Consider the following 24,743-nt stretch of genomic DNA (forward strand, 5'->3'; position numbering starts at 1 on the left):
CGTGCGCGGGCTGAGCGTATGTCAGGACAGTTGTTGAGCGAATCGTGACAAAGTTCGGGCCTCATACCGCTGAGCTTGCTATCAGTTCATAGAAATAGCTCATATTCGAAAATATTTGCTTCTGTATGCATCTCCTTTTTATTCGTATTTGAGAATGTCCGACTTGATTTGCAATTTTTGTTCGAAGACACTTTATTTGCTGTGCATTTTACTAACCCCTCCCTTCTGTTCTCTTTTTGAGTAACATAAACACTACTCCTTAGTATTCAAAATGGATTAAGTAGCATTTTTTAATTTCTTTTTCATATGCTTACTAGAGAGTGACAGCATTGGGCGATATGGTTTCAGCCCGTCTTTACATAAAACAATTCTGCATCACCCAGGGAAAACCTGGAAAACTCAGGGAATTTGGAAATGTCAACTTGGTAGACACCCTGCTGACGTAACATACGGCAGAAAAAGAATGGGGACAGGGGATGGGGGCCCAAAAGCCACAGGGGAGGACTAGCGGTTATGCGAGCTAGCAGGCTCCGTGCTAGGTGCAGCGGAATAATATTCGGTTCACATGTTCGCGGCAGCATAGTGCACAGATAGAAAATGTTTTCTTACTATCTTCAAAAAGCGTTTGCAGTGCCCTAATAAAAAGCCTCAACAAAACCTTTTTTACTCGGCTACTACGTAACAATTCTGCAAGCGACTGGAGCCCTGTTATCCTTGGTCAAATGCTTAGACCATGCCACCCGCTCCGCGGCGTTGATATGGCGCAGGGACCCTTTTAAGCCTGCGAGGACTGCGCCGTCCAGTTGTCGGCACAGAACGCACACCTCCACGTGACCAGCGCGAAGATCATGTACGCTACCGCCGCCAGTTGAAGAGCTCCCACCGCATAGTACAGCGCCCAGCCTCCTCGAGCGCCCGGGCTCGTGCCAAAGGTGGCGTACGGGTTCGAGCTCGTCGTCGTGAACTGGAGAAAGATCCAGAACAAGCCGTCGAACGTCGTCTGTCCTCCCGAGCCGGTGGAGGAAGAAGCGGCCATGGCACCGGCACCGAAGACCACGTAGAGGAGAAAGAGGCAGAAAAGCGCCGCGGCAGCGGCCGTCAGGGCTCGGCGGTTGACGACCACCGTCGTCCCCCGTGGAGTCCCGACGCTGACGACGCGAATTCTGCTCCCGCGATCCTTGGGCGCCAGTTGCGCGTAGCTGAGGTGGCCGGACACGATCGAAAGTTCTGGACGGAAGAGCGTCGTCGCGTGCGTTGGCGGCGTTGCCGCGGGAACGTCCTCCGTCTCGGATCCCGGACTCACGCTCCGGAAGCGTTTTCTGAGGCCCGTGAAGAGCCGGTAGGCGTTCGCGCACGCGAGAAGCCACGTCTGCGCCACTGTCTTGCCGTGCAGCAGAAGCCAGCCGAAGAGGAGCGGAACGCCGAAGCAGATGTAGCCCACGATGGCGACCTTCACGGCGGTCGACGTCTTGGTATAGTCGTAGCCACCTGCGGAAGCAAACGCCAGCGGTTTGAAGGTGGTATGTATGTAAAGAGAAATAAACTCGTTAAACTATTTGACCCAAGCGATATGCCAATGCGTTAATTAGCACGTTTACACCACCTCTGGGAGAGTCTTACGCATTCCCCCCAGCGATAATAGTCATCTAGCGTGCGGTTCCTTTGTCAGGAATGTCACTCTGACAGACGCATTCCGTTTGTGCCGTTCGTGACCTGGAAGTATATGCAGGGGACTGCGCAGATGCGTATTGCCAACTTGGTGGAGTTCTTTTACGCTTAGCGTAGAGAAAGCTCGTGGTAATTTGTAACACCAGATACGGGCGTTTTCGCACGTCCAGAAAATCGAAATATAGAAAAATTTATGAACATCTCACGCAATATGTAAATCGGTGATATCCGAAGCTTTCTTTTTTGAATTATTATTCAGGTAACTGGCTACCGGGTGTCGCGCAACACATACGTGTGTGTGACATGTGTGAAATGTGACATGTGTGTGTGTGACGCGAGCGTTTTGTGACAACGGTCACAACACCGGCACGACGATGGTCGTAATGCCGCGTGTACTGACTTATTACTTCGGCGAGCAAACGTTACAACTTGTTTTGTTGCGACCTTGGGACGATCCTGAAGGCGCTGCAACATCACTATCAAAGTGCTATAGTTGCCACGACGAGGAAAACTGGCCTGTCCTCGCTTTTATGAGCGAATTGTTGCTATGCGACGTGACTGCAATGCTCGAGCTTGTACGAGGGAAGAAGGCAAGGCTTACGGTAAGGTCTCTGCAGCGCTTGCGAGCAGCTGTGGCCCAATGGACAGGCCGTACGGCTGTTGCGCTGGAGGAAGTAAACGCTTCTCGCGGATAGAATGTATTCGAATTGCGCTGTGGTACGTATGTGCATGCTGCCCTCTGAAACCATGATGCGTTCAAGACGTCCGTCGTGATCGCTAGTAGTCGGCAACTCCGCTTAACGAAAGGTTCCGTATAATTTGTGTGCGACGGCGCTTGTGTGTGCGTGTGTGTGTATCGTGTTTCGACTCCTTACGCGCTCACACAAAGCTTCGCTGTATATAAATTCCAACTCGCTGGATCTGCTGCTGCTAAGCAATGATTTTCTGTCTTTTCTTTTTGAGAGCTACTGATATTGGAACCACGGGACAGCGCTTGTACCGCTGTCAGCTTCTTTGTGTCCTGTCTTTCTTGCGATGTTGCCACAAAAGGCAGTTGTACCAACTCGACCAAATTTCCATCCTACTGCGTTGTTAAGATGCAAGCGAGGACTCTGGCCACTTTCGCACGAGGCTAATTCGGCGATGTGTACGTTGCAAGGTCATGTTGACAGAAAGAAATGGAAAGGTGTCGCATATTTCGGATACTATACCTGCAGACAGAGTTCCATACAGTTGTAGGAAACTCTACGTCTGCAAACATATATACCTGGACGCGAATATACCGTAATATACGGGACATACGGTGAAGTTCGAACTGATATTGATCTTGGCACTTAAAGGGCCCCTCACCAGGCCCCATAGAAAATTTCGGTTATACGCTGGAAGTTGTTACGTGTCCTCGGGGAGCGTTCTGCCGCAAAATTTTTCAAATCGGCACATTAATAGCCGAGATAGAAATATTTCAGTGCCGTGAACCCATGATTTCAGCAGGCGGGCTCCACTGCAAAGCAAGACACTCTCTCCACTAGCCCCGTCTAGCCTCCGCAAGCGAAATTCCTTCCCTGCGTTCTCCCATACCGGACCTCGAGGACCGCGTGACGCGTGCGTCACAGGCCCGTCTTAATTTTTTTTCCCCGCTTTTTTTCTTCGGCGCTACGCACTTCCGCTGACGGCGTCGTGCGCGAGCTGTTGTCTCATTCGCGCAGCGCACGATTTTGCGCGCTGTGCACAAGGAAACATGACTAGCGGTATAATTCAGTGTTACGCGAATACTGAGGCAGAACAAGCGGATCGTAGAGCGTGATCACGTGCTGGAGAACGGTAGAAAATCGCATAGTTTCGGTACCTGCGCACGTGACCGCACGACCGTGGGAACAAGCAGACGAAGTGGAAGTACGTCTCTCTTGCTTCGGTGCGAAATAAAAGAAAAAGCACGAAGACATTCCGTTTTGTGTTTTAATATTTCTCAGAAATTCAATTCGTCAATTCAAGCAACAGATAGCACCAGATAACAAATATCTTGAATAATTCTCGAAGTCACGTGTCACCACGAGCGACGTCACACTGCGGACACCAGTACGTAGGCCAGGCACGCGAGTACGTCATCCTCCGGCTTGGAGCGCGGCGGCCGCGAGGAGAAAGAAAAACGGCGTTCGGTTTGAAATTTCAGATAATTCCGTGGCGCGTAGCGATGTAATACTTTGCAGACACGATCGCTATCGCGCAATGTATGCTGTGCGACTTAGCAAAACCTAGAAACAACTTAGCCAAGCCTTCTATAACCTCGCCAAACCTAGAAACAGCTTAGCCAAGCTTACCAACAACTTAGCAAAACCTAGCATAACCTCGCAAAACCTACAAACAACTTAGGCAAGCCACGTAAAAGCTAGGTAATCACAAGCTCCGCTGTCGACTCCAGCCTTGCACCACTAGTGCAAGCTGCGCACGTTTTTAATGCATAACAAAGAACACGCGTATAGCGTGTAATTTCTCAGGTTCGAAGCATAAACCCCACATTAGCTCACATTAGAGCTGTTCGACTATAAGTAAATTTACTGGTGCACTGAAGGTACATGCGGTTGCAATTTGGCCATAAGGAATGGCCACAGTTCTTATGACAATTATATGGTTAAAGATATGGGAGCCTTTTCTGCAGCTGTCGCGCATATGCGACGTGTTCAGCGAATTAGCACGCATGCACGATTAGCGATTATGATAATCAAAATTAAAATCTGGAGTTTCACGTATCAAAACCCACGATGTCACTACGAAGCAGACCGTAGTAGCGGATCGATTAATTTTGATCACCCATGCAATGGGCACAGTGGCCGGCACAAGAGTGTTTCTGTATTCCGCCGTCATCGGGATCGAACCCGCAACCTCATGTTCAACAGAACGACTCCACCCACTGACAATTAACTCCATCCAGCATGTTAACGGAATACATTTGGTCGTAGTATTAGGTGTCTACACCATTTTGATGTTTTCTTTCCAAGTATTGGTTATTCAAAGCAGCAAATAAAGTCAAAATTAACTCCTCACCTGACGTCGTCAGAAGCACCAGACTGAAGAGCATGGCATCGGAAAACGACCACGGTTCTCTTCCAGTTGCACACCCCCTGTGGTCGACGCCAGACATTCTCTCGTCGTATTCGACCAGATATTCAATCACTGCGCGATTCCACGCCTCGGGTCTAGATGTTAGCGTCTTCAGCTTGCCGATCAGGCGCTCAGCAGTCCTGTTCCTCAGCTCGGCAACAGTGGAAACGTCCCAGTCTTCGTCCCCGCTAGTCAGAACCATGAACACAGACGCTCCTAAGCTCAGGTAAAGAACCAGAACTAAGCTCAGTGTCACGCGAATGAAAAGCGGGCCGAAATACGGGTTCTCACGGATCCACAGGGCGAGCCTCGTCCTCCACAGCGGCATGCTGACATCAGGAAAGTGTCATGTCGGAGCTACTGCTTCTTCAGCGCCGACAAGTAATCGTCAAGTTGGCTGGCATCGGCGACGAATCTGTAGCAGACGACGCGCTACCGCAGGCGTCGCGTCGTCTGCTTCCGCGCTCTCAACGGAATTGGAGCGCGACGAAGCTGTGCGCGCTTTGGGTTTTTCGTTGCCGTGGGATTGAAAGACGGAAGTGCAAAGCGCCGCGCAGTAATCAATAATCCAACCTGTTAACCGCGGCGCGTGATCTGGCTATGCAATTGTCCGTAGGTCATTGACCCGCGCGTTGTACATAGTAGCGCCACACAAGAGTGTATGTATTCCAGGCAGGGCTCATCTTTATCGGCGCGAACGTGGCCTTTGAGGTTGTTTCATCATGTAAAGTGCGTTTCAGGCAGTACGAGTCTTGTTATTACCGCAATATATAGCATTAGTAGCGTAGCGATATTTCTTCAATCAAATATTTAATTCAAGCGAGTAATTCGTTTAAACACCTCTTCATTATATCTTACCACAGAAATATGTCTGTATCGATAATTAGATTCGTAGTCTAGCCATATTGAAATCGACTGCAACGGCCAGTATCCCCGCGCAGCTACAGCTCACGCCATGCGAGCTTGATTTACAGGGATCCGGCATATTCAGCGCGTTGACAAAGCCTATAATACTTCCAGAAGGGTGCCATAAGCAGCCTTCCTTTTTCCACGCGTTTGAATCCGGAAATACGGAAGCCGGAGAGCCGGCTAGATAACGGGACCGCGACGGGACGCTGTGACGTAACCTCGTTGCCGGGCAACTGGAGTCGCCTTCACCCTCTCGCTTGTTCTTTGCGGCGAGACTTCGCGAGAACTTTGGGTGGCCGAGAACGTGAAATGGGAAGATGGCGAGTCTGTGCCGAATCAAGTGCTTTCTAGCGCCTTCGTCTCTGTCGCTAGGATCCCATATTGCAAGGTAGGAGGTGCCGGGCGACCTTTAGGCAGCACTGGCGCCTACTCGCCGACTGAGCTGGAGCTAGGCTTGCTGTTGTCACCACAACGAAGTATGGCGGCGGTATTTTTTTTCTCGCCAGCCCGGACGGGGTGCGATGTGTGCCGCTGCAGAGGTGACCTACCTCCGATTTTCATTGTGCTGTCGCCACAGCCAGAAAAGGAATCACCAAGTCAGCCCACCCGGTGGCGAAAATAAGCCTTAATTTCTCAAAAGTGCTACCGCAGAAAGACTGGCGGCGGCCAAATAAACACCACCGTCGTAATGACTGGAGGGTTCATTAACACCAGCCTAACGTAACCAGCCGGCGAAAAAACTGGAGCGTAACGACGGGGTAAACGGTCGTCCACAAGGCCGTTACCTTGCGCCACATGCTGACAAAGAAAAATGCTCGCTGGTGCCGTAACTTGCGTTACATTTCCCTTAAAAATGGCAGCTGCCGGATGTTTTGAAGAAACGCGATCCGCTCGTCCCTAACGTACCACTGAGGTGGCCACACGGGCGACTGGCCTTACCTTCTCGTGACACTTGCTGTTCACTGCTTCACTAACTCTTCCGTAGCTGAAGTCCCTGCACACTCTTCAACTTCATTCGCGATCTGTTTTAGTTCTCGCTTGGCGCCAACGGGTGCAATGTTTCTCTGTCCTTGTTTAGGGCGCTGAGTACGAGCTCGTGCCGGCAAGTGAACAGCTCCGAAGGATGGCTGAGCAAGCTGCTGCACGTGCGGAAGATCGAGCCCGGCAAGGATTCCCACTCCCGACTCCTGTCTGACACTGAAGTCGTTTACGAATTGCAGAGTACGCGCCACTTTCAGCATTTATTGATCGCTCGTTACCGACATGTTCTACCGATGCTTGTTTGTTTACATCGCTTTGTTTACGCGCAGTTCACGATGTCAAGCCGGACGGAGTACAACCGTATCTGAAGGGATAGTGAGTACCTTTTTGACTTCACCGTCTTTTGTTTAACGCGAGTATTTGAGCCATTTATAACAGGAACAGAAGGTCAGTATGCTGCACACGTACGTTAAACAGAACGTGCTCGTCAGTTTATGCTCCCTAGGGTTGCGAGGAAATATAGAAGAGAATGTAACAGCACAGATCCTTGTGCATGAAAGCAACCAATCATAATCGACCCACGCCATGGAAGGCACCATTATACTTGTACTATTATGCGAGTAAAAGAAAAATATTACGAGATTTAATGAAACGATTTTGAAAGGAACAAAATTGGCTGATATTATTAGTTTCGAATTTTCTTGTGGAGCACTAGGTCAGTCTGTGTTATGCAATATGAGGTTTCACATACTTCAGCTTACTTATCGACCACAATGCCTACATTGGTCTAGTGTGACAATTCAATATGTCTTTCTTTTTCTTTTTGCAGTGAGAACTACTGCCAACTCCTCCAGAGCAAGGCACCTGATTGCGAGCTGATTGGCAGCTGGCAGGTGGTGATCGGAGATCAGGACCAATACCGTACGTAGTGTGCCGCCTCATTATGTTTGTTACACTAGAGTCTCCGCAGTTGGACATCACTGAAAATAAACCGTCCTAGAAAAGATTGCCTACACACATTTTAAGATGCACTGTCGATCTTAATCTGCGTGCCTTGAGCATTGACTAACCTACTGTGGTGGCTCAGCGGTTATAATGTTTTGCTGCTAGATTATGGATTCATTACACAGATGTCATGTGACAGAGCGAGTGGGTCACGGGGCAAAATGCATGTGTGCTTAAATTTAGGTGAGTCTAGAAGAAGCCCGGGTAGTTGAAGTTATTCAAACCCCTTTCTGCTATTTAATCTGTTTGAAATAATCTTTCTAACCTAATGCAGCAGTCATGGCAGCTGTAGCAGGCCCATTCCAACTGTGCTGGTTTACTGTGCCTCATCGAACTTTTTGCGAGAGTTTTATATGCTCACTGAAATTTTATTTGAGGTCTAGTCTGCGGCAGCTTTAGCACGACTTTGTTGGCTTGCAATAAATCTGCTTTAATGTGTCTTTGGTAGATAACGTCGCTAGAATGTACACTAATCTTTCATTACCTCAGCGCAAGGAAAATTCCGAGACCTTATCCAGAAAAGTAATACGATATCCTACATGATCTCTCCAGAGTTTCTACAACACTGCCTTATTTGTTTCTGTAAGTCGGGCCAAGTATTCAAGCCACATCTGATTGTAATGGAGGCATATTTTTCCGCACTGTCACTTTCTCACCACATGCACGTGTCACACACACCTAAAGTTGATTGTTGTGGCTTATGCTATGCTTTTCTCTCATTTCTTCTCCTCCCAGTTCACATCTGGCGCTTCAAGCAGGGCTGGCGGTCGGCTCACAGTTCAATCAACCTGTGCAACACAGACACTGACCTTGTCACTCTTCAGACGGATGAGTCCAAGTACCTGAGGGCACGCCAGAACCAGTACATGCTGCCCTTCAGCTTCTGGGGCAACCCAGAGCCAAAACATCATGGGGGCATGTACGAGATACGCTCCTACGTCCTCAAGGTTAGAGCTTACTGCATTGTCGCTTTGTCAGTCTCCCATTTGATGGTAGCAGTTTTCCTTGAACTGTGTCCATTTGTATAGCTTGAAGGGCTCCAAAATGGTAGCTGGAGGAATGTGCTATTGATAAGCGTTGTCCAGTGAACAAAAAATAGAAATGAGAAGCAGAGTTTACATTAAATTGCTGTAAATGCTTCCTCCAGTAACATTACTTTGGAAACATGTACCCTTGTGCATGTGACTGTGATGTCACTGTAAGTGGAACACAGGGGTATTATTTTGCCACACTTCTTTCATTTCAGTTGTAGTCTATCTTGTCTCACTTATACTAAGAGGCTGACTCTGGTGAAACCAGCACATTGGCATGCTTGTGGCAATGGTCATTTTCCTGAGTGGCTGATATTTGCTGGAGTGCCATGTGTCATCGTACAGGGTTTGTCCGTAAAATAATGAGACTGCCTGTCGCGCTGCGCTGCAGTCGCCAGTAGCGTGCTTCCCCAAGGCGGGATTGGTGGTGGGAGTTCTAAGCTAAGTAACGCACTGGGTGGCACTCGTGTCCGAGCTCTGATTAAGTTAAGATCTGAAGTGGCGCAAGAGCTGTTTTCTAGTTTTTTTGATGTCAGAAAACATAAAAAACGGAGCATTTGCTGGAGCAGCGGTACGCCATTAAATTTTGCTTTCAGCTGGGCAAAACCGCTTCCAAGACACGAGCCTTTGTTAGGAGGTATAAGGACGACGCCCTGTCAAAGGGCCGTTCCAGGTTTTCCGGTGGTTCAGTAAGCTCAAGAACGGACGGGAGGTCATTGAAGAGATGGAGTGATATGGATGGTCCTTCAACGAAGGGGTTAGACAAAAATCTGACTGAAGTAAAAAATATCCTAGACTCTGACCGTCGTTTGAGTATCAGATTCAATCGCCGAATACCTTAACATGTGCGAAACAACGGTTCACCAAATTATTTCTGAAAATTTGAACATGTGGTAGGTTTGTTTGAAATTGGCACCAAAAGCATTGAATGAGGAACAAAACTACCACACCGTCTTCGTTGTGACCACCTACCTGGCCTGTACAGGGGTTTCACCCTTGCCGCAGCCACCGTAAAGACTTGATGTGAGCCCGGCAGACTTTTTCCTGTTCCCGAAGCTCAAAACGAGCCTGAAAGGTCACCGTTTCAACGATGTTCCCGCCATCCAATAGGCTGTCACAGAGTCTTTGAAAGAAGTTATGGCAGCTGATTTCCAGGGAGCCTTTGCAGCGTGGTAATTGTGCTGGCAGCGGCGTTTCGATGCCAATGGAGGCTATGTTTAAGAATTTTAATATGTACCGATCAGATCAATAAATTCTTTCTACCAGACCCAGTCTCAATACCTTGCGGACAAACCCTTTGACAGTGATAAAAGGAAGAAAAGAACAGACCATGAAAATAATTATAACCAAATCAGGAGCCTTATTTTGATTTTTACTTCTTTTCACAACTTGTTGGTACCTAATTTGTCATAATGAACAGTTACGAAGCACTGAAGCACTTCTTTAACATAGTAAGGAAACGTTGGCAATCTGTCATAGAGGCTGCTGTGAACTTGTGAGCCAAATATTACTGCATTGCGTGCAGCAGGAAATTAACAATTTTGTGTCGAAACAGTGAGACATTGCTTGCTCCTGCTTACACAGTGTCGTCATGCAGCGTGGTTGCAAGCAGCTGGACCCACCAATCCTATTAGCTGATTTCGTGATCGCAGGAGCATTCTCAGTAATTCATAGTGATTGCTAATTTTGAGTTAAATGAAACTTATATATATATATATATATATATATATATATATATATATATATATATATATATATATATATATATAATATGTCTGCAATCTCAAAATCACAGAAATAATTTTGTCTATGCACTGCCGATATACACACAATTGCATGTAGTCTCTGTTACGTGTGGCCTCCAAGACAGCAGCGGTGCACTATGTAGAGTAGTCTACCGTGGCTGCCATGACAAGCTTTTTTCGTTTCTCCGCAGTGTAGCTTCCAGCATGCTAGTGAAGACGAAAAGAAAGAGAAAGCTTTGTATCAGTGCAATAGCTCCACTTGTAGTTGGTGTATTTGAAGAATTTTTGTGACTTGAGATTCACAAGACTATGTCCTTTAAGAGACCATTCTATTACTTGTTAAGAAAGTGTTTCAGGGCTCCTTTAAGTCAGATTTTGCTAAAATCTATGCCGTCATGTGGATATGGTGTGAGGATTCTAAAGTGGTGTTTCCACATGCCACTTAGTTTTGTTCTTTCTGGGTGACCAAACTTCTGCTCACAATGAAACTTGCCTATGGGTATAGTCTGCCAATCTCTAATCCACATTTCTGTGTCGTATCCATTCAGATACTCTGCCATAATTTGCTTTGTAACAGTGCTGGCGGTAATGGCTACTTTTCCATTCCAGCCAGGAACCATGATTGAGTGGGGAAACAATTGGTAAGTGTGCTGAGCACTTCCCTCCCACACCATTATTCTTATTCTATGTTGGCACTGCTGTCATGGTGCAGAATTAAGTAGGAGTATGCAATAATTTGAAACTTTCGAATAGTGAATCAAATGTAGTAATTCAATTTTGAAATCGAATAGTCGATGTTCATAAGTACAAATCTTTCTGAAATACTTCAGAATCATCAACTGTGCTCACTAAAACAAAGTTTGAGCAAAAGTAGGATAAATTTTATCCCCTTGGCCATAGTATGCATGTAACATGCTAAGTCATGTACTGGAGCAGGCTACATTGCTCAGGGAGCCAGATTTTACCAGCTTAATCAAGATCATTTGCACTCTCCGAAAAGACCTGTGTATGCAAACGAACAACATATTTGTTCCTAATGTTCCATTTGTGCTTTTAAAGGGCCACATAGCACATTTTGGTTATACACTGTAAGCTGTTACGTGCCCTCTAAAGAGTGTTCTACTGCAAGAATTTTTCAAATTAGTTCATTAATAGCAGAGATAGAAATATTGGAAGTGCAGTGAAACCATGATTTCAGGAGGTGAGTGTCACTACCAACATAGTCTCTCCACTTGCTCCCATCTTGCTTCCACAAGCAAAATACCTTCCGTGCATTCTCCCATCCTCAAGCTGGAGGATCGCATGACAGATACGTAACGAGCCCCGCATTCCTTTCGTTTCGTGTTTTCTTTCACGTTTTTTGCCGAGTGGCGCACTTCCAGTGACAATCTCTCATGCGAACTTTTGCGTTTGTCTTGTTTCGCACAGCGCATGATTTTGTTTGCTCTGCACAAGAGCACCTGATTAGCTGTATAAGTCAGTGCCACAGTCACGAGCACTGAGGCAGACGCAAGCGGATCAAAAGCATGGTTGTGCATTGGAGCCCCGCAGAAAATCGCGGATTGTTTCCTTTTCTCTGCACGTGACTGCACGATGTGGGAACAAGCAGACAAAAAGGAAGTATTCCACTTTTTCTAGGGCATGGAGTAAAACAGACTCGCTGACATTCAATTTGTAGGTTTTATTATTTCTGTAAACTTTAAATTGTCTATTGAAGCAACAGATCAAACAAATAACTGATGTCGTCTTAAATCATTCTCAAAGTCGCATGTCACTGTGAGTGATGTCATAGTGCTGCAATTTACTTAGGTGCACTTGTGTGATTGACGTTGACTGTCCAGCTGGGAGTGCGGCTCTCATAAAGAGAAGGATCGCTTAACAAGCAAGGTTTCATGATGTGCAATGTACAGAGAGAAACTTGCTAACATTAATACTAGGATGTCAACATTGTTTTATAATGATGGTGAAAACAGCTGTTTATTGTTCGAAAACTATTTAATTCGATTTGGTTCTGGCGTAATTTGATTTGTATTTGATTTCGTCTCAGAAATTACTGTACTCCACACCTAGAATTGGGAGTGCACACAAAAGTTAGGCACACAGTTGTGATGCACCTTTCTCATTCAAGCTTTAATCTTGTGTACCATATGGTTTTAATTTAATTGTACACCCATCATGCTGATTAAGTGTCTATGGTGCTCTACTGCTGAGCACAATAGAGTGGCTTCAAATCCCAGCCATGTTGGCCGCACCCCTATAAGAAAGAAAAAGCAAAAGCAAAAAAAAAAAATGCAAGGGCTTTGGTTTGAGTCCAGGAACATTTGTGGGAAGTGTCTATACGAAGTAGAAGCTGTCTCTGGTCCTAGTGCAGTGCACATCTTTTTTGCAGAGTGGTGCACTTCTGTGGTTTATATAGTACTACAAGTACTATACAGTACTTGTAGTACTACTACAACTATAGTACTTACAAGTACTGTAGTTGCTTCAAGAAGCCAGAGAACCTTGATCTTAAGTGTTTCTTTGACATGCTGAGTGTACTGACAGAAAACTGTGCGATGGACGAACAGTCGAGGCTAGAGCGTTGCTGGCAATTGCTCCCTGCAGGGCCCGAGGCATCACATTCAGAAGAGCCAATGCTGTGGCCGGCTTCTTTTCCCAGATTGGCCAGCTCTACATGGTCCACCATATCTGGAGTGAGTGGACAACTGCTGCTACTTCACGTGCAAAATCACCTGCAATGTGGTTGTAGAGTTGTTTCATGCATTTTTCTTTGCAATTTGATCAGTTAAATATTGTTAGATATCTCACTGTTTAATGTTGAGCTGCATTTCTGTCTTTTTTTTTTTTTTCAACTTAACTGCAGAACGTTTTTGTACAGTGCACCTCTGTTAATTCAACTCCAGTTAATTTGATTTCTTGGTTAATTTCATCCCCACTAAACATCTTGGCTGATGCCCATACCTTTTTATTGGCCATAATCTTCATTATTCGGGTGTTAAAATAGTCCCTTGCCGGACAGTCAGAACTTGGCAACCCCGTTCATGACACTAATGGCTCCAGCATCTGTCTGGATAGTGCTAAGGGATAGAAAATGCATCAAAAACATGTTATGTTCTACTGAAAGCACCCATTTCTTCCCTATCCTTGGCAGATTTCAAACTGAGAAATGGCAACTCAGAAGGAATTATTACATGCTTAATCAAGTCTAACCCACGCCGTTTTTCCAAGAAAATTGGTCTGAAGATTGCCTGCATGTTGCAATCGAATACAAAACCGACACCGCACTCACAGTGCTAGCAACAGTAACATCTGAGCCAGTGTCATCACTGTTGCCATTACAAGGTGTCAACAAAACAAGTTATCACCTAGGAGGGAGACAACAATGCGCGACTTTCAGGCTTTAATTATGAAAGCTCATCCAAAGGCAAGTTATTTTACATGCTAAGCTACTGGCAGAGTCCCTTGATAGTTCTTTCTGGACACGAAACTCCTATTCGCTGGCTCTGTATTAGTTTCATGTAAAACCAGCAGTTGCAGGTGGCCATTCTTTTTCAGATTTTGTTGCTTTCTTGGAGGTCTTCCATTTGTCTATCATTTTATTTTTGCGCACTTAAACTGTACCAGTTAATATTGAAATATAGATAGCTGAACTTCTCTAACACTAACACGAGCCCCAGATAAGAAGTAAGCAAATAATTATGACATACGGTTGCCGTCTCCTTTAATTAAGCAGGAGACAGATGGTGTGAATTTGCATGCGCTTTGTTGTTTGACACATCAGAGTCCAACTTGCCGCATACAACGATTGGGACACATGCAACGGGCAAGCATGCAGCACATAAGCTCCCCATACAAGTGACCAGGGTGTCTACCAACTGGGAAAACCGGGAATTCTCGGAGATTTTGAAGTCTGGAAATAGTCAGGGAAAACTCTGGGAATTTGTGCTTCTATCAGGGAAAATTAGCTGTAATGTTATGTAAAGGGAACGAAAGTAGTGCTGATGCTAGCTCGAGTAACAGGAATTGTAACGAATCATCTTTGATGCCATGTCATTGCTTGGAGGAGTTGCCAGTGTACAGTCAACGACTGATTTTTCAGATGCCCGATAATTCGGACAGCTTTGCGGCACCATCATGTGCCCCATAGAGTCAGTGCACAAGAACGTATGAAATTTCGGACGCAAGAACCCTTCGCCGTCCGATTTTCCCGACATTTTTCCGTGACCACAGTTCCGAAACGGCATTAATCAAGCCACCGTTGCCGCCATTTTATCTCGCCGCCTCGAACAGGCGCTCTCGCATGCAGATCCGCTGGCAGCTGTAGCCACCACTGCGGCACTGCTACATCTAGCTACTTTGATGTTCGCTACTGTTAACAATTTGCCGCTGTTAGGTGCTGACTCAGCCTTTGTAATCCTCGCAAATGGCTTAGAAGCTTGGAAAGCAAGACGTGTTGAATTATGCAGGTTTTCGAAAATAAGCTTCGCCTCAATACAGAAATGGTACGCGGTGAAGCATACGTTAAGTATTGCGGTGAAGCTTAACAAGTGTAAGAAGGGGCAATCATCACGGGACCTAGTATGTATTCCTTAATTATACACGCGTCCACCCACCATCACCTGTCCCAGCACGAGCACCGATATGCCTAATAATTGTACTGGCAGGCCTTCAGAGCGTTTTCAGATGTGCCTGTGGCAGTTTGAGCCTTTAAGGGCAGTAAAGGCATGCATTCATTTTTTTGAACTACCCGATTTTTAAAATGTTTTCGTGACCCCTAGGGAGTCCGAAAAATCTGACTTTGACTGTACAACTGACCAAGAGGATGCTTCAAATGGTCCATGGGGCGAATGCGTGGTGGAAGGAAGACGAGAACAGAAAGGACCGACGCATGGAAGAATGAACGGGAAAGGAAGTGTGCCACCGCTTCTCTGAAGGAGCTTGAGCTCAAAAAGCAAGGTGTTAGCTTAAGCCGAAATGCAGGTGTCCCTCATCCAAACCAAAATATACTCTTTAAAGCAGTGAAATGCAACACTGAGGCGTTGTGTGCAGGCTGAGAGTATGTTGGGACAGTTGAGGTTGACTTTTCAGCTGATGAGAAAGGATCTTACTTGTGACAAAGTTCAGGCCTCATACCAATGAGATTGCTGTCAGTTGATAGAAATAGCTCATATTCGAGAATATTTACTTCTGTGTGCTCTGCATGCATCTCTTTTTATTTGTATTTGAATATTTCAGCTCAATTTGCAATGGGCTTTACCATTTCTTTTTGAAGTTATTTGGTTCGCTTTGTATTTTACTAACCCATCACTTCTGTTTTCTTTTGAATAAAATAAACACTACACCTTATTATTCAAACTGAATTAAGTAGGTTTTCTTTATTTTTTAACATGCTTACTAGAGAGTGACAGAATCGGGTGACATTGTTCAACAAAGTTCTGCGTCACTCAAGGAATTTTGCAAAGGCACTCAGGGAAAACCTGGAAAACTTGGGGGAACTTGAATATGTCAACTTGGTAGACACCCTGAATGACGGGCCTGCATACGCACTTGGAATATACTTCATATTTTCGGGGGGGGGGAAGAAATACAAAGAAAGCTGCTTTGCGTAACCCTTTTTCATTTGACACAAAGAATCTCAATAAAAGCATATCTGTTATACACATGCCGCACTTTTTTCAATGGCGCGCTGTCCGCAGTGTTGCGTGTTGCCTCCGCTGCCAACTGCTGATCGCTGGATGATCGCAGGGGCTGGTAGGCTTAGCTTGTTGTTGGGACCGTGGCCGATGGCACTTGCAATCCCGCTGTAGCTAAAAGATTGTTTAAAAAATTATCACACAAGAAACTAATAAGCTATTATGTTATTTCCACTAATCTAGTCAATTAAGCCTATTACAATCGAACCCACTTATAACGATCCCAGATGTAACGATCTGTTGGTTATAATGACCACATTTCAGTGAATTTACGATTTTCTGACCCTCCCTATGAAAACTGCTTCTAGATATAAAGAATGTTTTCTAAATTGGTGTACTGCTACAACAAACGCTTTGAACTCAGTCACGGTAAGAAGAAGGCACACACAAAGTGCCAAAGCATGGAAGCATGACCAGACTGCGCACACGGCAGTGCACGCCCCGCTATAGTCCAACAACAATGATAATATGGCCTGTAAGATCAGCAAGTGACCGACTCGCATAGATTTCAGAAGCTGCGAAGAAGGTTGCGCATGGTCACGCATTTTCAAGGCACGGAGGTGTGCCATGCACAGGATAAACAGCATGGCGCGAGATGTGCGCCGGTGCAATATCGGGTGCCACTGCAGCATCACCCTTGTTTTTGCACAATTGTCCATGCGGCACCATGTGCATTACGCCTGTTTCAATGATTTGGAACAACCATCTATGTCTTTCCACCATGGAAACAACGGCCGCTCAAGCATTCCTGTCGACATGGCCCTACGGGGCCCGAGTCAGCGAGAATGCTGCCGCCATGCAATGTTTCAAAGGATCGGCGGTTACTACGCTATTATCAGGAGATTGGGATTTGACAGTGTTTCGTTTACAGGTTTCCGATTGCTAATAACCATTGGCGGTGACATTTTACCTTTCGAAAATCGCATTTACTTTTTTCGCCCAAGGCGACATTGATAACATAATTTTATGCTCTTGTCTGGTTGGTGAGCAGTCGTATTGCTGACAACCTTCACAGAATGGCAGCATGCCATAGTAATTTTCGCAGTTTACACTTCCGGCCAACTAGAACGCTTCACTCTAGTTTGCAAAATACAGTCTAGTGCTGCTGGTAGTAAGATATATCACTAGCTCTTGAATAAAAAATGGTGGCTGCGCTTGCAGTTTCTGAATGACAAGTGACTGGAACCTGGCGCTCTTTTGAAAGCGCTACAGGATTCCACATTTCGTTTTTTAGATGGACATTTCTTATGGAAGTTTTCAGCCAAGTGCGGGATCACACCAGGAATAAAAATGACACTGAAAATCTAGTTTTAGACTGAAGTTCTACCCAATTGTAAACTGCCGATGCCAGCTTTAGCGCAGTGAATTTTTGCTTGTATTTAAGGGCGAGTGCATATATAATGAACTATTGATATAACGACCACTTCTTGCTCAACTATCGTTATAAGCAAGTTTGACTGTAGTGTATTAGTCTAATAGCTCTATTGGTGCATTGATTTGAAAGTCATTGTTGCATTTGCAACATTGATCCTCAAACTGATAACACTAATAGGCCTATATACAGGATGTCCCACGTAGCTGGACAGAACCAAGGTTATATTGTTTGCCGTAGCTTGGAGATACTGAGGTTATCTTTTACATTTTGCCTAATTACATAATTAGTCCTAACCAATGAATCAACTTCTCGTATTTAGAGGAAAAGTGTCAATCAAAAGTTGTAAAGCAACATGAAAAACTCCTGATACAGCTTTGGTTGCCCAATACATGCTACGTAAAAATGTTTTTATGAGTGTGAAAGAAGCCCACGAATGCACGCAAAATGCCTCGAGCAGCCAGTCACACGGAAATTTTGCATGTATCGGCGGGCTTCTTTCGTGCTTCTTTCAAATAATGAAATTGGTAGGAAAAGCGAAATAGCTTGTTGTGAAAGTTCTATTCTCAAAAAATGGGGCAGCACAGACAAGGAAGGGGCCTTAAACCAAACTTCATTGCCAAAATTCTGTAAGCCTGCTTTGGCAAGCCTTGCCATGCAGTAACTTCATGGTGTTGCCTTCATAACGCAGCAAGTGCTAGTCCATTGTGACGTCGTCTTCATGCGTGCCTAAGAATTGTTGGATTGTGTCAAAGGTGTCTAGCACATCCCGCAGGTTTGTCGTCTTCTGCTCACGTTCTGTACCCAGGTCTTCGTTATTGTCGGTTTCTTATACACAGCTGATGATGTCCTTGTTGGTCGTCTCATGGACAACCATGTATTCATCCATGCAAACAAAATTATCACTACTGAGTCCATCCGGAACTGCATTGTGAACGATGGCACAAAGCAGTGACATCAATGGCTCATTTTCTGTATGTTTGGGCAAGTTTTCATACAGCAAAGCCGAATTTGCATATCATGCCCATTGGATGGCATCGTAATCCACTTAGTCTTGAAGCAGTTCTCAGTCGTTGCCAAAGGCATGGTATCCCCTGTTGCTCAAGAACCATTAACAAGTCCATGTCGGAAAGACGCTTGAACTGCAAATTGGACAGCAGACGCTAAATGAAGTTTTCTTTCTTTATGCACCCACCGTGGTTGCTTGGTAAATCGCCACAGAATCGAATCGCGGCCATGGCGGCCGCATTTCAATGGGGGCGAAATGCGAAAACGTCCGTGTATTTAGTACTTAGACTTAGGTGCATGTTTAAGAACCCTAGGTGGTGCAAATTTCTGGAGTCCCCCCACTACGGCGTGTCTCATACTCAGATCGTGGTTTTGTCACGTAAAACCACCATAATTTAATCTTTCTGTATGCACACTTCACATGCGATGAGTGTTGCAACTGTCCGAAAAAGGGCACACTGACCTGTTTGTCATTCACATGTTTGCATTGAATCCCTCCAGCTTACTGGCAAGCCCCGGCCAACTGCAACTTGCCATTAGCGATGTACTAAATGAGCATGATGCGATTTTCGAAGCAATGGGGCTTGTTGCTCTTGCCGATAATGAGGAGTGTCCATTCGTCTGTACAATCCATGTTCAAGCACAACAGAACGTCAGTTCAAGCTCAACAGAATGTCACATGCTGCTTGCTGTGCTTTTCTTTGTTAAAGTCCAGAGCCATTGGTGGGGGCATCTCTTAGAACAAGCCCGCCCCATCCACGTTGTAGACATAGGCAGGCTCATACTGGTCACATAATTCTCTGTTAGATTGCAGCAACGACAAAATGCCTGCAGGCTCTCTGAGGCCTCCTTTTCCACAATGTCATGGCGGCCTTTGAAGCAGCCAGGCCAGCCAATGCCTGCTTTCAAGTTCTCGTGTCTGAGCATGTATGGAAGTCTGCCACCTTCTGCCGCGCCACTTTGGCAGATAGTAACACTTTATTAGCACTCTGTTCGGTATACAAAGAGGGTGCTAGTTTCAGTTACACTATCTTAGAGGGCGCTATGTTAGACCTGACAGTAGTATGAGAACAAATTGACAACTCAAATCATAGGTTAATTTGCTCTTTTCCAACCATCTGCCACGTTTTCTCCCACTTGCATGTTCCTGGTAAACTTTTTTGAACCCACAGCTTTTCGCATAGGATTACAGAACATTTGCTGCCCTGTTCTGGTCCATCCAGTTGCAATGTAATGACATTTCACTGTGCAAGTTTCTGACTGCTTCCTAACACCTTTTTTCAGCATATAAGGACCTCCAGGCTCGGAAGGATATTCGTGAAGATAACTGGAGGAAACCTGGTTGGGATGAATGTGTCGCTTACACAGGTAAGGCACCCAATTTTTACACATAAGAATTGAGCAGTACTGATGTGTAGGTTCGTTGTGCCGGTGTACTAGCAAAGAAATATTATGAAACAATTATATTTGTCTCTAGCTGCACTAGGTCCCCTTGAGCCATGTGCTCACCCAATTTGTCGCTGTGCTAAATCCATATTCATCTGAGGGAGATTTGGTGGTAAAGTTCAATTGCTAAGGGTAGGTTCAACGAGGTAGATTCACTTCTCAAGGCATTCTTAGGTTTCTTGAGAAATAAGTGATTAGAATTGCACCGTGTTTATCAACAAAGACTGCAGAGATTTTGTTTCTCTACAACAGAATATCACTTTTTCAGTACAAAATTTTGTTTTTGTTTGTGGAAACGAGAAGTGTACTAGCAACTGGTCCCTCCAGGGTGCCTACAAACCGGGAAAACTGGGAATTCTCAGGGATGTTGAATAGTCTGGAAATACTCAGGGAATCTGTGTTTCTATCAGGAAAAATCAGCTGTAACTTTATTGAAAGGGAGCAAAAGTCGCGGTTATGCTGGCTCGTTTCACAGACAAAAATCCTAACAAATCGTCTTTGACACCATACCGTCGGCTGAGCGAGCTGCCAGTATACAGACAACAACCAACTTTCTGCACGCTCAGTAATTCGGACGGCTTCGAGGCACTACCACGTGCCCCATAGAGTCAGTGTGTAAGAACGTCTGAAATTTCGGACGCAAGAACCCTGCGCCGTCCGATTTTCCAAACTTTTGCCATGGCAGAAGGTCCAAAATGGCATTAATCAAAGCACTACCCCTGCCATTTGGATTACCTTGCTGCCTCGAACTGGCGCTCTCGCATCAGATCCGCAGGCAGCCATAGCCACCACCGTGGCAATGCTAGGCCTAGCTGCTTCGAAGTTCGCTGTTAAGCTTCTTACCGTTCTGTGCCGTGTTTTTCATTGAAAGAATTCGCCACTGTCAGCAATGGCACTGACTCCGTCTTTGTGGTCCTCGCGACTGGCTTCGTAGCTCGGAAACCACGGCGCATTGTGTAATGCCGGTTCCCGAAAGTCAGCTTCGCCTCAATATAGAAATGCTACACAGTGAAGCATGCACAAAACTATTGCGGTGAAGCATAAGTGCGGGAGGGGACAATACTTACAGGACAAAGTATGTATTCCTTGGTTATACATGCATGCACCCGCCATCAACTGTCCCAGCACGAGCACCGATATGCCTAATAAGTGTATTGGCAGGCCTTCAGAGCTTTTTCGGATGTGCCTGTGGCGATTTGAGCCCTTAAGGGCAGTAAAAGACATGCATTAATTTTTTCTAACTGTCTGATTTTTCGTATGTTTTCGCGGCCCCTAGGGACACCGGAAAATCATATATTGACTGTCCAACTGACTAAGAGGATGCTTCAAATGGCCTGTGGGGGGAACGCGTGGCGGGAGGAAGACGAGAAAGAAAAGACCTGCAAGTTGAGGATGAACGGGAAAGGAAGTGTGCCGCCGCTTCTTTGAAGGGGCTTGAGCTTAAAAAGAAACAAAGGGTCGGCTTGCGCCGAGATGCAGGTGTCCCTCTAACCAAACCAAAATAAACTCTTTAAAGCAGTGAAATGCAACACTAAGGCATTATGCACGGGCTGAGAGTATGTAAGGACACATCTTACTTTTGGTAACAGTGCAAAGGGACATGGACAAAGTGAAGAAATGGCTACGCAGGCACCCTTGTTGTCATGTTTCTTCCATTTGTCTGTGTCCCTTTGCGCTGTTACCAAAAGTATGAGGAATCCTAACCAACTTGCCCACCTTGCTATCTTGCTTCAGCTTATGTCAGGACAGTTGAGGTGGACTTACCAGCTGTTGAGAGAGAATCTCACTTGCAACAAAGTTCGGGCCTTGTACCAATGAGGTTACTATTAGTCGTTAGAAATAGCTTATATTCGAAAATATTTGCTTCTGTATGCCTCTCCTTTTTATTCGTATTTGAGAATGTTCTACTCAATCTGCATTGGGTTTCACCATCTTTTTTAACAATATTTTATTTGCTGTGCATTTTACTAACCCCTCCCTTCTCTTTTCTTCTTGAATAAAATAAACACTACTCCTTACTATTCAGACTGGATTAACGAATTTTTTAATTTTTTAACATGCTTTCTAGAGAGTTACAGCATGGAATGACATGGTGTCAACCCGTCTTGACATAGAACAAAAACTTGAGGAAAACCTGGAAAACTCGAGGAATTTGGAAATGTCAACTGCATAGACACCCTGTTCCTCCCCCCTCCTCCCACCCTGTTGCTTATTCTATCAGTAATGCTAAAGGAGACCACCACCCATTGGGCTTGGTGAGAAAAAAAAACACAGTCTGCGGTTAGCATATGCTGCTCTGAACATCTCAGCCAAATTTTGTAAGCCTTCTCCTCACTCTTTTCTGGGCACTTTATTTCATAATATAGCTGATTCTCATACGTAGCTGCTATTGGCCAATAGCTGACATCAATCAAGAAGGGTATTCGGGTCAGTGTGCTTTTTGCTACTGCTATTGCATATATTTAGTGACGCAGTTGAATAAACAGGCTGAAGTAAGCGACACTCTGCTTTCGAATCTCGATAATTACGTACTTCTGGGAAAAGCTCACTATCGTCTGTTCACGCTCGGCCGTAGCTGCCAACATTGTAATTAAACTGTAGCCACCCTGCTTATCGGTGTCATAGCCATTGGGTCTTGCTAATTTCAACTAGTTTTTAACATTCAACTAGCCTCGAACACCACGAAACTTAAAGTCTGACCACACGAGCACTTGGCAGCACACACTCACCCCTGGCCGTTCTTGGTTATATGCCTTGGCAGACTTCGTTTTGTAATAAGCTATTGATAGCGCATCAAAATGCACAAGTTGGGTGTGGCTACTATCCATCTATCACAGCCATACAGGATCATATGAGCACGAGCTTGCACTCCAGCCCTGTCGCACACAAAGTAAACACCGTAGTTGCATGTAGCTGCGGTCTACTATGTAGCGTAGAAACCACAGCTGCCGTGTAATGCTGCAACCTGTCCACTGGCTGAGTGTACTGTGGCTCATCGTGGACAACCGTGTTTGGCGCGTCGTAGTTACCAAAATCAAGAATAGTGGTGCCTACGTAAACATCCCAAATAAAATTTGGTGACGTTCAGTAGGCGGAGTGTTGTGGGCACACCCCGCTCTGCTGTAGCGTTTTCAGTGGAAATCATTGAGCTAGGAGCGGACACAGCGCAAAGGGTATGTTTGATTGCCAATAACTCCGCTTCTGCTGAATGCACTGAACAACCTCATATGGCAAAGTATTTCTGAAATAATCTAATTTTAACTTCAAATGCATTTCTCGACTTCTGTAAAAAGTGATTCAGGGCCCCTTTAATGCCTTCAGACTTGTTCACACAGAAGTTCGTAGCCGAGCTCCCTGCTAGCTTCTTCAAATAGCACAAATGAGTTAAAGCTTTTTGCCCTTTCTTTTTTTTTCAATAGCTGGGAGCTGTTGTAATGGCAAATGGTCAGTAAGGCCAGAAATCATTGACAAAAAAAAAGTCTATGTTAGCTGGTAGTCTGTGGGCTCCTCTAATGTCATTTAGTTTGAGCAAGCATAACAATAGAGGCGAATTGGTGACTGTTTTGTTAGTATGTATGTTCTATACTTGGTGAGCTAATCTAGTTAGCATGGCCTCAGTGACTCGACCATGTTTCAGAGATATAACAAGACCTTGATTTTTACTAGCAGCAGTAGATTGAAGGGGAGTCCACTAGACATCCAGCATTCATCCAAGCACATGTGTACTTAACGCAAGTTGCATTTGTTGTCGATTTACAATTGGCTTCTAACTTCAACTGCCCTTTTCTTCCCCTGCTTTTGTTGTTTGCTTCCAGTTCCTCTGATTCGGGAGATGCGGTCAAGATGGATGCGGCCCACTGATTTTTCGCCACTGAAGTAGAGAGCAAGCATAGGCTGGATTGAGGTGCAGAGGAAGACTGCAGGACTAGGAGTGGAATAGGACTTCACCTGTTAACTGTTATGACTTTTTAAAATCGATTCCTATTTTTTTTATATCCCTAGTTTGTTTTCTGAAGCATTTCACTGTCGTAAAGCATAACACGCGAAGGATCGACGGAGTTATACACCATCTTTTTGCTGTTTGATTATTTTAACCATTTTTTTCCTGTTTGATTATTTTAGCTAACTTTCTTTCCAAGCTCACTTTATTCTTGTTTATGTCTCGAGCTGGGGAAAACGCCTTATTGGTGTATTTTGCAGAACTTGTTGCCCAGAGTTTTTTACTCTGTGAAAAGTCTGTTGCTTAGCAGTGCGATTGTGCATTTGCGCCACATGCTAATGAGAAAATGCGAATATATTTTTATGTTATCGACTTGGCTAGCCTTGTGTAACTGCTGTATTTGTGCGACGTTATATTTTGCTCTGCAGCTAAGGCTGAGCACAGACTGAGGTTTGTTGAATCAAAGAGCAAGAAAAAAGGAAAAAAGGCTGCTGGGACAGTGTGTTTTTGTAAATAATGTGTAGAGATATACAGTGTTAGTTTATAAATAAACTGCCCTGCAGACGACTGATGCATCGTTATTGTGACTCCTTGTTTTCTTTTGCATATCCCTTTGATTATAATGAACTAGTATATATATATATATATATATATATATATATATATATATATATATATATATAACCGTTCGTTAGGCTCCGCGTAATGGTTCTAATTTCGCCGTTTGTCCCTTTTTTCTTTCTTTTTGTGCTTGATGTACCAAAGACTGACTGCACGATCTTAGCTCCAGTGATGTTGGTTTTAGATAATGAAACTTCACGAAAATTAGGCCTCCCTGCAAGAGAA

The 24,743-nt window shown here is 45.1% G+C and overlaps 2 protein-coding genes across 2 annotated transcripts; one reads left to right on the forward strand and one right to left on the reverse strand.

Annotated features, from left to right (window-relative positions):
- Positions 1-67: 67 nt before the first annotated feature.
- On the reverse strand, positions 68-5,199 carry LOC126520695 (uncharacterized). Its single transcript, XM_055078237.1, has 3 exons — positions 4,711-5,199; positions 2,270-2,298; positions 68-1,552 (listed from the first exon to the last, which is right to left on the reverse strand). The coding sequence occupies exons 1-3, from the start codon at positions 5,093-5,095 to the stop codon at positions 776-778; spliced, it is 1,191 nt and encodes a 396-aa protein (XP_054934212.1). The 5' UTR covers positions 5,096-5,199; the 3' UTR covers positions 68-775.
- Positions 5,200-5,937: 738 nt separating this feature from the next.
- Positions 5,938-24,478, forward strand: Nipsnap (protein nipsnap). Its single transcript, XM_050166706.2, has 9 exons — positions 5,938-6,064; positions 6,755-6,897; positions 6,987-7,032; positions 7,487-7,578; positions 8,398-8,609; positions 11,048-11,079; positions 13,043-13,131; positions 19,796-19,879; positions 23,773-24,478. Exons 1-9 carry the CDS (start codon positions 5,994-5,996, stop codon positions 23,835-23,837), a joined length of 834 nt encoding a protein of 277 aa, XP_050022663.1. The 5' UTR covers positions 5,938-5,993; the 3' UTR covers positions 23,838-24,478.
- The last annotated feature ends 265 nt before the right edge of the window (positions 24,479-24,743 follow it).

The sequence above is a fragment of the Dermacentor andersoni genome, chromosome 3 (genome assembly GCF_023375885.2).
Source record: "Dermacentor andersoni chromosome 3, qqDerAnde1_hic_scaffold, whole genome shotgun sequence".
NCBI lineage: Eukaryota > Metazoa > Arthropoda > Arachnida > Ixodida > Ixodidae > Dermacentor > Dermacentor andersoni.